The following is a 14388-nucleotide window of genomic DNA, read 5'->3' on the forward strand; positions in this document are numbered from 1 at the left end:
TGTGTATCCATGTGTAGCAACTGAAACTGTGAAGTCGCCGTCCTGCAGCTGTGTCCCTCCGCACTGATGAAACTGGAGTTAAATGAAAGCTTTGCTGCACTTATGTAACCTTATATTGTTCAGAATATTACATATATTTAACTAGAAAGACAGCAGATGACTACAGGTACATTTTTGGTTAAAATCAATATATTTTGTAAATTTTCCTGGTCAAATTTGCTTAAAAGAAAAAGTATTATTAGCCAAAAGTATTGCAAACTGTGACTTTTTTATGATTGTTATGTAAGTTAAGTAGATGTAATGTTTAATAACTATGTGTCTAAACTAAAAAATAAGTAAAATGCTAAAAAAATATTATTTTGAGCAACATTATACATATTTTAAATGTTATCAAGGTATCGTGACAATATCGCTATCGTGGGTTATTACTTTCACAGTTATATAGTAGAGAAGATCTTATATTGTGACAGCCCCTAACAAAACAAACATTTTTGTAAGCCCCTAGTTGCGTGTGCCCACATTGTAATTGTGTAAACAGAGATGTGTCCCCACAACACCAGTAAGACAGACAAACACACACACAGCGCACACACAGACAGACAGACAGACAGACAGACAGACAGAGAGACAGAGAGACACACACACACACAATTAACACACCCTTGAACCTTTTGGGACCTTGCATTCTGTTGCCAGTTGCGTGTCCCAACATTGTGATTGTGTAAACAGTCAACACACACACACACACACACACACACACACACACACACACACACACACACACACACACACACACACAGGTAAATAAAGAGTCAGAGGCGTGTTTGTGCTTGAGAAAACAGTACATCTGTTGTTGGACACGAGTAAAGGCCCACACGTTGTGCTTGGTTACAGTCTTTCACACATATTTACACAGAATGACAGAAAGATAAACAACATTACAGCCATGTTACTAAGCAGTTTTACATTCATGTTTTTATAAAGGTCAAGCAGCATCTGTGTGTCCCCCCAAACCTCGTCAGAAAAACATCAGAACATCATCACTGAGGAAATAAACACCGGGTACTGTTCTGCAAATAATAGGAAAACAAGCTGAAAGACATGTTTGAACGGGAATGACGCCATCTTGTTTGCTTTGAGTCCTATGAGCGTTGGTAGACTTTATAAACGTATCGCTAGCTAGGGTCACAAACGTGATCAAATAATAATAATACTGTTTCAACACTCTTTAATTAGTTAAATGTTACGTTTGTTCTTGGAAACTGGTACAAAAAAGTCCAAAAGATTAACTTATTAGAAAACAGACTCAGAAATGTAAAAGGTAGAACTACAACTCCCAAGATGCACTGCAACAAGAAATATCCATTCACTAAGTTTCTAATTCTGTTTTCTGAAGTGTTCTGCTTGCTAGAATTTTTTTTAAATGTGTACATACATCAACCTTTTGCGATTTATTACCAAAATGGCACCGTGGGAGTTAAATGTAACCTATGTCCTGTAGTTCGTATGACCACATGCATATTTTATAATTTTTTTACCAAAAAACAGATATTATTTAATCCTTTTTGAACAATTTCATATCAATGCAAGTCCTTAAACTGCTCCGACAAATTGGATTTGTGTACAAAATATCTCCTCTATTAACAAAGTGCATGATGACGTACCCACGCAATGCATTGTGGGATATCTTCAAGGATTAAAAGCAAACCAGATGACGTCAAACTGCCCTTTTTTAGTCTTTTTACCATTAAAAATATAATCCTTTTCATAAAACATCCAATTTAAACGCCAGGGTTCATAACTCAGGATGCTGCTGTTAAAGTAAAGCACATATTGGTTTACTTATGTTTTAGTTATTTGCTGGAAATATATTTGAGGCGGATACAGTCAGGGTAAAATATCACCAACATTGCAGCAGTTTTTTTTTTATGAAATCCTCCATCATGAGGACGCAAATAGACATTTTTCCCTCAGAGGAAAACCCCGTTCTCTCTCAGTTTGAGGCATGCATTAACGGGGGAAAGGGTGGAAAGAGACAGACGAGGGGCTGAAAGAGGACGGCGATGAACAGCTGGTGAGGGATTGTGGGATTTCGGGTCGGGCGAGGTAATGACGCATACAAGAGACAGAGAATTAAAGGGGGGGAAAACAAGAGGCTAAATCCCCCAAAATAAAAAGAACTACGGGTTTCATCTGCAGACCTAATAACTGCTGTAGTGTTGATTCACAGTGTGCAAAGTGTTTAGTATGTTGACACAGAGGGAAACAGAGTGCCGTAATTAAAATCAGGCAATTAAAGTTTAATGAGACCTTTGGTAATAACATCTGCAATTTAATTTGGAGGCGGCGCCGATAAATGGTGTGGAAAGAAAAAGAGCTTTAGGAGAAGTTATATTCATTGGGGGAAATAAAAAAACTCAAGGTCTCTGAAAAAACAAATGCACTTTTTGACCTTTCCTGTCCCCGAAAATCGCTAAAGAGACAGGTAATGATTTTCAGCCTGCAGGCAGGGTGCATGATGGGAAAGCTGGGGGTGAAAGATTGGCAGATAGTGCGGAGGAATATAAATAAATATGACTCAGGGGAGGTGGAAATCATGGCAGTGACATTCAGAATGTATCTGTAAATAAGTGGGTGCCGCTTTCTAAAAATGGACATTTCCCACTACAGGAAGTTTTTAAGCACGTGCTCGATCCTAATTTGTGTTTTTCAACAAACATTTGGGTTAAATTTAATTGAAAAAGCGCCAATTTTATGCTCTATTTAGTTGATTTAGTTCAAAACGACGATGAAACATTTGGCACCATTTTTGATATCTGTCACTTTGAAATCGAATGACTTTTTTGTCAGTGTCACTAAAATACTTTTTTGTTAGTTTTTTTACTACAAGAGAAATACAAATATATCACTTTTTACTTGTGCTGCTCCGCCTCATATGACTGGAAATGTTACTTCTCAATGTCACCGTTAGCTAAACATTGCTGGATAACCCAAATCGTGCATAATATACAAATTACAAGGCAGCAAAACACACTTTTAATTCATTGAAACTTTGCCTCTATATTCTAGTTTCAAAAGTACATGTTTTAACACGTGATCCAAAGTTGTTATTAGATATAATATTAGATAACTGTGCGACGGATAAGGTCTTTGCAAAAGATTCAACAGTTTGTAGAATTTAACAATTTTGGGGACTCGTCCGGGATACAACAAGTTTCCAGTGGGAGGAATAAGGAGGACCCTCACCAGAAGGAAAACCAATGAACTAAAACAGTTTGCCGAACAAATGTATACTGAATCACAAAGTACTGCAGTCCCAGCATTGATAGAAAAAAACCCAAATATGAAAACCGATAGTGATCTCAGTTTCTGCATTTCTAAAGCAGGGAAACACAGCCTAGCAAAATGGTATTATAAACGTAATAAACACTTATTCTAACCCAGATTCCTAAAGTATTTTCCTGTATTTCTGCTGAAGCTAAAGATTGGTACGTCGGGTAACATATTTTGAAACATTTGGCCACTGACAATACTGCTTTATTCGACCCATTTTTCTTCCGAGAAATCGCTAAACTTGGCTTCATCTCCTTCTCCTGAGCGGCACCTATCACAATCTATACAAACACTTTAAGTTCCTGTAGTGGAAAAGGCCTGTAAGGCACCGTTTGTAAAGGTTTGACTTAAATCACTTACTAAGTTAACTAACAAGCCTTAATGGCCATTACTAAGAACAACTGTTGGGTTGCCTGGTTCTCGCTGGTATAAATAAACTTCATTTTCATTGATGGCTGGCGATCTGTAAGTAAGGTGCTTTTGGTTTCAGACAAACCTGAACATTTCAACTTAAATATCACCTTTCATTTGCAGAGATTGTTTATATATAAGGAGTGGAGTCTTTAGAATTACACAACACTTAACATATATGCTAATACATTGTTTTGCATCTGCAGGCCTTTTTTCTATAAGACGAAATGCCTGAAAGGCTCAGTTCAGGGCAAAATAGCCCACTATATTTCACTTACTAAATAAAAGTCACTTTGAAGTACAAGACACACTTACAAAATGAAATAAAATAAATTCTGCAGAGTGAACAATCATATTTTAACCATCTCTTTCTTCATATATTATTACGTCGTGCTGATTAAACTCTGTAATGAAAATGAAATTGAAGCGTGACGCAAAATGTGAGCAGTCAGCCAGATTTGACGAATTGCCTCTCAGCTAAATCAGATTCATCTAACACGTTTAACATCGTGCAGCTTCGAACTGAAGAGACGTTTTGAAATCTGTGTGATCTCAGCTGGATTTTAAGATATTCGTTTCCATTTCCTTTTCCCTCATTACCCCACATTCCCCTCCTCACATTGGTCTCCTCACTTTCTGCCCATCTGTCCTAAAGCTACTGATAAAAAAGGCTTTGAAATCATTTGTATTTCCCCCGCTCTCTTCCCCATATCTATGTCCAGTTCTTCCTTGCTTTTATTGTAGGATGATGCACATTTAAAACACACATTACATAACAACGTCTGAGATTTCACAAAGCTTGCATCATGCATCCTTTCCTTGAACTCTTAAATACAGGCTTTTGGGGCTTTTTCTTTCACCTGACAAGATATTTTTGCACGGTCTTCAGCGGCCTCCGATTTCTCGAAGCGTGAAAAATCCCTCGCAGCTGATTCTGCCCAAATGTTTGTCCATTTTAATCCTCAACCCACTGCCTGTAAACCACTCTGGGTTAAGAGTACGAGCTAAATGCTTCACACGTGGAATGAAGATGGAGTAAAAGCCCTATTTTGACAAAGTGGACCAAAGTTTGTTCCTTCAGTTGCTATCCGACTTCCTGTCTCTTTTTCAGGGCAAACTTTCCCACAAATCCTTCATGCAAAGCTGTATCACTCTAACAAATCCCCCAAAGAAAAGTCCCTCCGTCACAAGGAGGTCACGTCTTCAAAGCTTCGATTTGTCGAGCAGACGTCGAGTCATTCTTCTTCTACTAATCCCTGCCTCCTCCCTCTTCTATTTTGGGGCTTTTCAGAAACTCTTAAGTCCCGCCATCGGCCTCCTCTTGTTTCTATGTCTTTGTCTCCGCTCTCTTTGTTGCCTCTTCTGCGGGACAAAATACTTCCTGTGTAATCTTGTCGCATTTTCTTGTCATCCCTCCCTCCTTCTCCACTTTCCCTTTGTCCATCAGTGGACATTGAGGTGGGCGGACATTGCCTCTTATTTTGTCATTCGAGCACCATCTTCTCCGCCCTTCCACGTCCTTTGACAGGATTTGATTTGATTTTCTTCTGCATGACAAACACTTTCCTACTTTCCTTCCTCTGTCATCTTGTTTGTGGTTGGACTCTCTCCTTGCTTTTGGGCAGGTTGCGTATTCTCCTACGGGACAAAAACCTTCCTCTAGTCCTTCCTCTGTTAACTCGCTGCATGTTCTTGTCTCTTCTCCCTCCAACTCCACCTTCTTTTTGTACACAAGTTATGTTGGGCGGACACTGCGGAGTGTGTTTCAAGCACCACATCCGATGGGTTGACCCTTCTGTAAAGTCGTTCTCCTTAGCTTTTCTTCTACAGGACACTTTCCTCTCTCCTTCCTCCGTAAACCTGTTGCTTTCTCTTGCCGTCCCTTGGTGTTGAGATGGGTGGACACCGTGTGTTGTGTTTCAAGCACCATCTTCCTCGCCTGATTTCCTTCCACTTTAACCTCGTTGCATTTTATTCTTATCCCTTCTTTTTGTACATAAGTTGAGGCGAGTGTCTTGTTTTCTGACAGGTTGGTTTTTTAGTAATTTCCTTTCTCCTTCCTCCGTGAACTTGTTGCTTTTTCTCGTCATCCCTCATTCTCCACCTTCTTCTTGTACATACGTTGAGGTGGTTGGGCACCACTTCTTGTGCTTCAAGAACCTTCTCCTTATCCCTTCTTTTTGTACATAGGTTGAGGCTGTTCTTCTATAATCTCGTTCCCTTTCCTCCCTCCTTCCTTCGCCTCCTTCTCAAACATCGGTGGCGTTGAGGTGGGTGGACACCGTGTCTTGCGTTTCAATCACGATCTTCTTCACCCTTCCTCCTCCTCCACCTCCTCCTGTGGGATGGATGCTATCCAACCTCCCGCCTCTCTTCTTCTCGCCGCCTCGGCAACACTTGAAGACGGCGAGGAAGGCGGCGCGGTAGTTTCGGTTCATCCATCCGTAAAGCAGCGGGTTGGCGAAGGTGGAGCACATGGCGACCACGTGGAAAACGGTGTAAAGCAGGCGGAAATATTGCATATCCAACACGGCGCTGTCGATATCCGTCGCCAGCTGGAAGGCGTGGAAAGGCAACCAACTGACGGCGAAAACCACCACCATGGTCACCAGCATTTTGGTGGTTTTTCGCCGTCTGCGATGGCGCTCAGACGTAGCACTGCTGGTGCTAACGCCGGTTTCCGCCGGGCTAACGTGGGCGCGGAGCTTCGACCAGATTCGTGCGTAGGCGAAGGAGATGATGGAGAGCGGCAGGAAGTACTGCAGGATCAACATGGAGATGCTGTACACCGTGCCGTCCGTGCTCTTCCCCGGCCACTTCTCCGTGCACACCTGAGGACACAGGAAGCGATGGGTTAGGGTCACTTGGAATAGATTTGATGTTTTCTGTCAAACATCCTTCCATCATTCCTTCATTCTAGCAATCCTCTTTCCTTTCCCTACGTGTATTCCTAGTTAGGATGCTTTCCATCTCCCTCCCTTATTCGTCATATTTCAATATCATCATATGTTCTACATCCTTCTTTCTATCTTCCTCTTTCCTTTCAACCATCCTACATTTCATCCTTTCATCTTTCCTTCCTTCCTTGCTTCTGGAGTTCCCTTTCATAATTTCGTACTTTTCCTACGAGGCGAAATGAAACAAATGAAACAAATGAGGAAGATAGGCGTAACACCTCGGAGTGCAAGTTCAAAGAGGAGACATGAAAGAAGATAGAGGGGATCAAACGTGTGTGTGTGTGTGTGTGTGTGTGTGTGTGTGTGTGTGTGTGTGTGTGTGTGTGTGTGTGTGTGTGTGTGTGTGTGTGTGTATGTGTGTGTGTGTGTGTGTGTACCTGGATGGTGTGTCCTGGCTCCAGAGTGAAGGACCCGTATTCTCTGAAGATGGCGAGAGGACTGGCTAAGATGGCGCTCAGCACCCAGGTGAGAGCGATCACCCCGAAACACACGTCTTTACGCATCCTCGTCTCCAGGTGGTACACGATACACCTGGAATAATCAAATACAAATATATTTATAAAAAAAAACAATAATCTATAAAATACATATATGTGACCCGCTCTATCGAAATCAGTCGGAAGTCGCAACGGCTCATTTCAAAATAAACGTGGATTTTAAACGTGGGTTCGGGTGTTTTGTTTGATTTTAAATAAACAAAGTCTTGGCTTTCAGAATATGAAACTTTTATTTCCAAAATCACACGATAAATACATGTTGGAAGCTTGTAAAGGGAAGATGGCACCTCTCACTTCCAATCTGCTCTTCCACAGCGCTGCTCCCCCTCCCTCCGCTGACATTATGAATGTAAGGCGTATAGTAATCATGGATAACACGGCAGGGTCCGTTACAGTTTGTTTTCATCTGATTTCAATTAAACAAAGTCTTGGCTTTCAGAATATTAAACTTGTTTCGGCAAATTCAGATGATAAATACAACTATGAAGCTTGTAACGGCATATTTACAAGCGGAGAACGGAGTAACTTGAGGTCACAGCAGGCATAACAACAGCCGGTGTTTCTCCTGAGTGTTTTCCCCGGGAAACAAACACAATACACACAAACGCACAATTACACAAACACACACACACACACACCAGTCATTATATAATGTGACATATTTTGCTTAATATTTGGAGTACAACAACAATCCTGATATCATTAGAAAGCTAGGAATCTCCTCTTTCCAACAGTGTATACTCAGAATGTGTCTTCGGGTCAATGCGACTGATTTCGATGGAGCAGGTCACATATGTGTGAAAATAATAATATTGGAAAAGCCTTTCAAGGGACCCAAGGACGCTTTACATAGTGAACAAACAACCAAACAAACTAACAAACAAGAAGGGCAAATAATAAAGTAAATATTAAATAAATGGCAGTATGAGTGGACTGTGATGGGTTAGGGGTCAAAGGCCATGGTGAACAGGCGGGTTTTTAATGAAGACTTGAAGATAATAATAACACATTGAAATATCTGGATATATTTTGAAGCTGGAAGACAATGCAACACCGAACAGAAACTCAGACGCTCTGATCATGAAATCTGTTCTACTTTAATTAAACCTTATTTTCCTGCCAAAAAACATGAGAATCAAAGAGTCTTTGTAGCAGATTCCCCGGACAGGTGGACGCAGAAACACAAAAGCACACCGAGCTGCAGGAGCGTCTCTCAGGACGGGGAAAGTTTGCAAAGGAAAATCACAAAGTTTGCATTTAGTTCATGAAAGTTCTCTCGATAAAGTAAACTTTTGATAAATATGTCTTGTACCGTAGATATCTTTTTCTGTCGTTTTTGCACACTTAAAGGTCCCCTATTATCCTCTTCTTCATCAATATATCACAGGTCTCAGATATATCCAGAACCTGTCTCTGATTGGCTGAAACACCAAACAGATCATTGCAGCATCCCATAATCCCCTCTGTTTCAGCCCTGTTTCCAAAGTGCTGATTCTCTGTCTGTTACTTCAGATGAAAATAAGGAGCCCCTCCCCACGCCCCTCTGTTGCCCCTTTCACACCGGCGCTTTTCCAGCTCCTGCTCGGAGCTGGAGCTGGAAAAGCGCCGGTTTTCCCTGTTCCCACCGCAGCGGCGGCGCGTCATAGCTCCGGAATGCGGTTCACTTCCAGCTCCAAAAAATTGTCGGTCCAGAGGCAAGAGCTTCGGAGCTATGACATGGCCTCGCTTACGTCGAGGCGTGCAGGAAACCTTACTTTGACCATCCGTTCGGTGTTATTGATCATTGTGGAGAGCAGGCAGACGTTTTGTTTGTTATTATAGCAGCTATCGGATGGAATCAATACATGGGCTGCACAGGTTGTCATGTCCGACTATCACAAGTAGAATCATAATGAAAAATACGCCGGTAAAATGTGCCTGTAGAAAACGGCTTAGCAAGTAGTCAGTTTAGCTTCGGTTGCTATGCTAACATCACCCATGTTATACCAGAGAAACGTTCATAACAGCGTTGTGATGCCAAACAGCGTCAATTCAGACTGACACACATTCACTTAAGGGGAACTGGGGATATGTATCAGCTGCTTGTGTGACAGTCAGACAGTGAATACTTTAGAGCCGTGTGAGCTAACCCGGAGCTAGCGGGAGAATAAACTCCCGTGGAAGAGCAGCCAGCACTGCAGCGGTCGGTAAATGCCGCTGAAACACATTAATAAACAATGAACCACGGCACTCTGGAGACAAGTATAAGGTTGGAGAAGTCGTTATTTAATTTAATCTGGCTTCGTATGATTAAAAGCAACGCGATCATCGACCCGACGCAGTCCCCGGCCCGTTGTTGTTGTGAGGTGAGCTCCGTTGGGGAGAAACTCAGCGACGTAAACTGTGACGTCATGACGCAGCAGCGGCAGCTCTGGGCGATGTGAACAGAGCGGGAGCTGAAAAGGGAAACCGGAGCTGAACCAGAAAAGCTCTCGCTTGGAGCTAGAAAGGGAAAAGCGCTGGTGTGAAAGCCGCATCAGAGAGATTTGGTTACAAAGATCTCAATGGTAAGGTGGGGGGGGGGCGGTTACCTTGGTTGGTGATTGGCTAATGGTTACACAAGACAAAAAAACATTATGACATCACAAAGTGGCCAACATATTTACCAAAATGTTTGTATTTGATTCTATATGTTGCATTGTTGGAGGAGCTCAGGTCAGAATCATTTCATTGCCATTTCTACTCTGTAGCTTATGTGCATATGACATTAAAACCTTTGAATCTTATTTCCCGCCCACCTGTGTCGGTCCAGTGCGATGACGTTGAGCGTGACGGTGGACACGTGCACGGCGAGGCACTGAGCGTACGGCAGCAGGAAGCAGAGCGCCCCTCCGAACTTCCACTCGCCCTGCAGCGTGTAGACCAGCGTGAAGGGGAGACACAGCGTGTTCACCAGCAGGTCCGCTGGCAGAGATGAAAAAACACACAGAAAACATGTGAAAAACAGGTGAAAGACGGTGAGAAACACGAGAAAAACACGGGAAAACACGGGAAAACACGGAAGATACACACAGTTAATGTTTCATTCCGCGCAGTGCGTAGACCAGCCTGAAGGGAAGACACAGCACGTTCACCAACAGGTTCGCTTACATGGAAAAAACATGTAGAAAACATGTAAAAAAATATAGGAAAAACAGAGTTAATGTTTCATTTCCTGCAGCGTGTAGACGAGAGTGAAAGGAAGACAGAGTGTTCAGGTCAGCTAACATGTAAAAAACATGTTAAAAACACGGGAATTAAAAGGTTGAATGTTATCACCTTCACATGTTACAGTCAGAGGTCTCAAGAGAAAAAGGTCTAAACCTTTCAGAGTTAATAATTCGGTATAATATTTTTACAAAAAGGGTTTGAAAGTGTCAAAAATTAAGTAAAATATCTGTATTTCTTTGTTCAGGGCAACAACTCTGAGGAATTAAAATCCTAGAGATTTCTCTGTAATCCACATCTTACATGTTGACACAATGCAGACATCACAGAGGAGACACTGATTACTGCTGACAGATGTTAGACACACACACACACACACACACACACACACACACACACACACACACACACACACACACACACAGATTTGTCAGTCTAGGAGCCTGGAAATCCTGTCTGACATCCAAAGGACGTAGGAGAAAGGAGAGGAAAGTGTGTGTGTGTGTGTGTGTTTGTGTGTGTGTGTGTGTGTGTGTGTGTGTGTGCGTGTACGTACCAACAGCGAGGTTAGCGATGAAGAAGTTGGTGACGGTGCGCAGCGTCTTGAAGCGATAGATGACGTAGATCACCAGAGAATTACCCAGAACCCCCAGCACTATGATGGTGCTGTAAGCCAGGATCAAGACCACCTGAAGGAGGAGAGATTCATGTAGAAAATAGATTAAAGTATATAAAAAATATTATAAACAAAGCTAAAATGTAAAAAAATGTCAAATAAATATGTGCACAATATAATACAATTCCTTTAAAAAACCCTTTCAGTTTTTAGATTTAGTCACCACTGGAGCGTTGATACGACGTTATGGTGTAAATAATTACATGCTTGTTGTAAGTTGAATCATGTAATCAAGCATCTGTGAGCACTAAGAAAAGCGCTATAAAAATTAAATGTATTATTATTATTATGTACCTGTACACTTGGCATTTTGATGGGGTCTTCTGGGAAAGGGACCCCCATGGAGGTGTCGCCACCAACGGCGTTTCCGCCGACGATGGGGTCATTTTCCGGTTCGATGCCGGGGTCTTCGCCGGGGTTTTTGCCGGGGAATTCAAAGATACTGGGGTCACATGGGAAGGGCCAATGCGTCGCCAAAAACGTTTCGTTTGTGTCGTCCATGTTCGATCATTTGTGTTCAAGCGGCGACGCCATCGTACTCTCTCACACACACACACTCACACACTCACACACACACACACTCACACTCACACACACACTCTCACACACACACACACACACTCACACACTCACACACACACTCGGCCTGTCGGTACACAGAAGAACAGAAGTGAAAGTTAAAGTCATTTCCCTGAAAACTGCCGTCATTGCATTTTTCGGCCACTAGGGGGCAGACAACACTATACTCGACATATTATCGCTTTACAGTGCTTAATATTTAAAATAATATTTTTAAGATTTCTTTATTCTCTTTTAAAGATGCAGTCATTACATGAATTAGATTCGCATATTTTAGGTATAATACAAAATAATATATATTGTGTTTATTTAGTGTTTTATTCTTAAAAATAGCTGTTAAAACATCCAGATTGAAGTCGCTGCGCCGAGACTTTAAACTGCTGTGCACAGGTGGGAAGATTTCACACCAGCTGTTTACACACACTCTCACACACACACACACACTCTCTCTCACACACACACACACACGCACAGCTGTGACCTCTCCGTTTCACAGCTCTGTAGTCGCCAGTCTAACAGCCTCGGGGGGAAACACACACACACACACACACACACACACACACACACACACAGGCACTCACAAACAAACTGCAGGTCACACACACATGTGGAAACAAACAGACACACACACACACACTTCAGTGAGCTGAGTGTTGCCTCGGGCGTTCAGCTCTAATTCGCCACGGACAGGATCAGTGAGACTTGTTGCAAAGTCACCTCTTACTAAACTGAAGAATTTATATGAGATGCATCAAGGTATGTCTGAAGGTCCTGAAGTTAATCAAAAGAGCTTTTATTGAGCGTTAGAAAAGTGCAATCTTTTATATTACGCAACCTATTTGGTTGCGTAATATAAAACATCCTCTCCTGCTGATGTTCAGGTGTATATCAGTATGTAGTGTCTCTACTTTAAAGAGTCCTCTCCTGCTGATGTTCAGGTGTATATCAGTATGTAGTGTCTCTACTTTAAAGAGTCCTCTCCTGCTGATGTTCAGGTGTATATCAGTATGTAGTGTCTCTACTTTAAAGAGTCCTCTCCTGCTGATGTTCAGGTGTAGATCAGTATGTAGTGTCTCTACTTTAAAGAGTCCTCTCCTGCTGATGTTCAGGTGTATATCAGTATGTAGTGCCTCTACTTTAAAGAGTCCTCTCCTGCTGATGTTCAGGTGTATATCAGTATGTTGTGTCTCTACTTTAAAGAGTCCTCTCCTGCTGATGTTCAGGTGTATATCAGTATGTTGTGTCTCTACTTTAAAGAGTCCTGTCCTGCTGATGTTCAGGTGTATATCAGTATGTAGTGCCTCTACATTTAAAGAGTCCTCTCCTGCTGATATTCAGGTGTTATCAGTAGTTTGTGTCTCTTACTTTAAAGAGTCCTCTCCTGCTGATGTTCAGGTGGTATATCAGTATGTTGTGTCCTCTACTTTAAAGAGTCCTCATCCTGCTGATGTTCAGGTGTAAGATCAGTATGTAGTGTCTCTACTTTAAAGAGTCCTCTCCTGCTGATGTTCAGGTGTATATCAGTATGTAGTGTCTCTACGTTAAAGAGTCCTCTCCTGCTGATGTTCAGGTGTATATCTGTATGTAGTGTCTCTACTTTTAAAGAGTCCTCTCCTGCTGATGTTCAGGTGTATATCAGTATGTAGTGTCTCTACTTTAAAGAGTCCTCTCCTGCTGATGTTCAGGTGTAAATCAGTATGTAGTGTCTCTACTTTAAAAAGAGTCCTCTCTGCTGATTTTCAGGTGTATATCAGTATGTAGTGGTCTCTACTTTAAAGAGTCCTCTCCTGCTGATGTTCAGGTGTATATCAGTATGTAGTGTCTCTACTTTAAAGAGTCCTCTCCTGCTGATGTTCAGGTGTATATCAGTATGTAGTGTCTCTACTTTAAAGAGTCCTCTCCTAGTGTCTCTACAATTTCTTAAAATCTTTATTTAAAATGTGAATGGCATGATATCCAAAACATGTTTTTTGAGGAATAGCTGGAATATGAAATGTTAAAAAAATGTAATTACAAAGATACTTCAAGAAAACCACCTCACCGGGTCCAAAAAGAGCCACTTATGCATCTAAGGGTTAAGGAAGACTTTGGTTTCATTTCTTCTTCTTCAACATTCAGCAGACGGAACTTCTTTTGTTTTTGTGTTTGAACCAAACGGACGCAGTAATTAAGGAACATGAAGGAGTGAGTTAAACTCTTTAATTTAATCTCGGTTCCTCTGAGACGTCTGCATGAAGCCGGGTTATTTTACGGTTGTTATTCTTTCTCTCGTTTCCTTCTGAGGCCGTTCTGCAGAAACTCGGCTCTTTAATGCTTTCCAGAACAAAGAAAGCATGAAGGTGATAAAAGTCGAGAAACCTTTTTCAACTCCGGATCATCCTGCAGTGCTAAAGCTCCGTTTCCTTTCCTCTCACAGAAGAGTTTTAAAAGGCTGGGTTTACACTTTAGATATCAGCTCAGTTTTGTCCTCATGGCTGCAGAAAACAGACATGAAATCATCTTTAAATCCGCGTTTTAAGATAGATAGATGGATGGACGGACGGACGGACGGACGGACGGACGGACGGACGGACGGACGGACGGACGGACGGACAGACAGACAGACAGACAGACAGACAGACAGACAGACAGACAGACAGACAGACAGACAGACAGACAGACGGTTGGATGGATGGATGGATAGATAGATAGATAGATAGATAGATAGATGGATGGATGGATGGATGGATGGATGGATGGATGGATGGAT

General features: G+C 41.9%; 1 protein-coding gene across 1 annotated transcript; it reads right to left on the reverse strand.

Moving 5' to 3' along the window:
* Positions 1 to 823: 823 nt before the first annotated feature.
* Positions 824 to 11576, reverse strand: npy2rl (neuropeptide Y receptor Y2, like). Its single transcript, XM_034114320.1, has 5 exons — positions 11355 to 11576; positions 10941 to 11073; positions 9976 to 10141; positions 7079 to 7232; positions 824 to 6575 (listed from the first exon to the last, which is right to left on the reverse strand). The coding sequence occupies exons 1-5, from the start codon at positions 11559 to 11561 to the stop codon at positions 5994 to 5996; spliced, it is 1242 nt and encodes a 413-aa protein (XP_033970211.1). The 5' UTR covers positions 11562 to 11576; the 3' UTR covers positions 824 to 5993.
* Between the last annotated feature and the right edge of the window lie 2812 nt (positions 11577 to 14388).

Source organism: Trematomus bernacchii, unplaced genomic scaffold (genome assembly GCF_902827165.1).
Source record: "Trematomus bernacchii unplaced genomic scaffold, fTreBer1.1, whole genome shotgun sequence".
Lineage (NCBI taxonomy): Eukaryota > Metazoa > Chordata > Actinopteri > Perciformes > Nototheniidae > Trematomus > Trematomus bernacchii.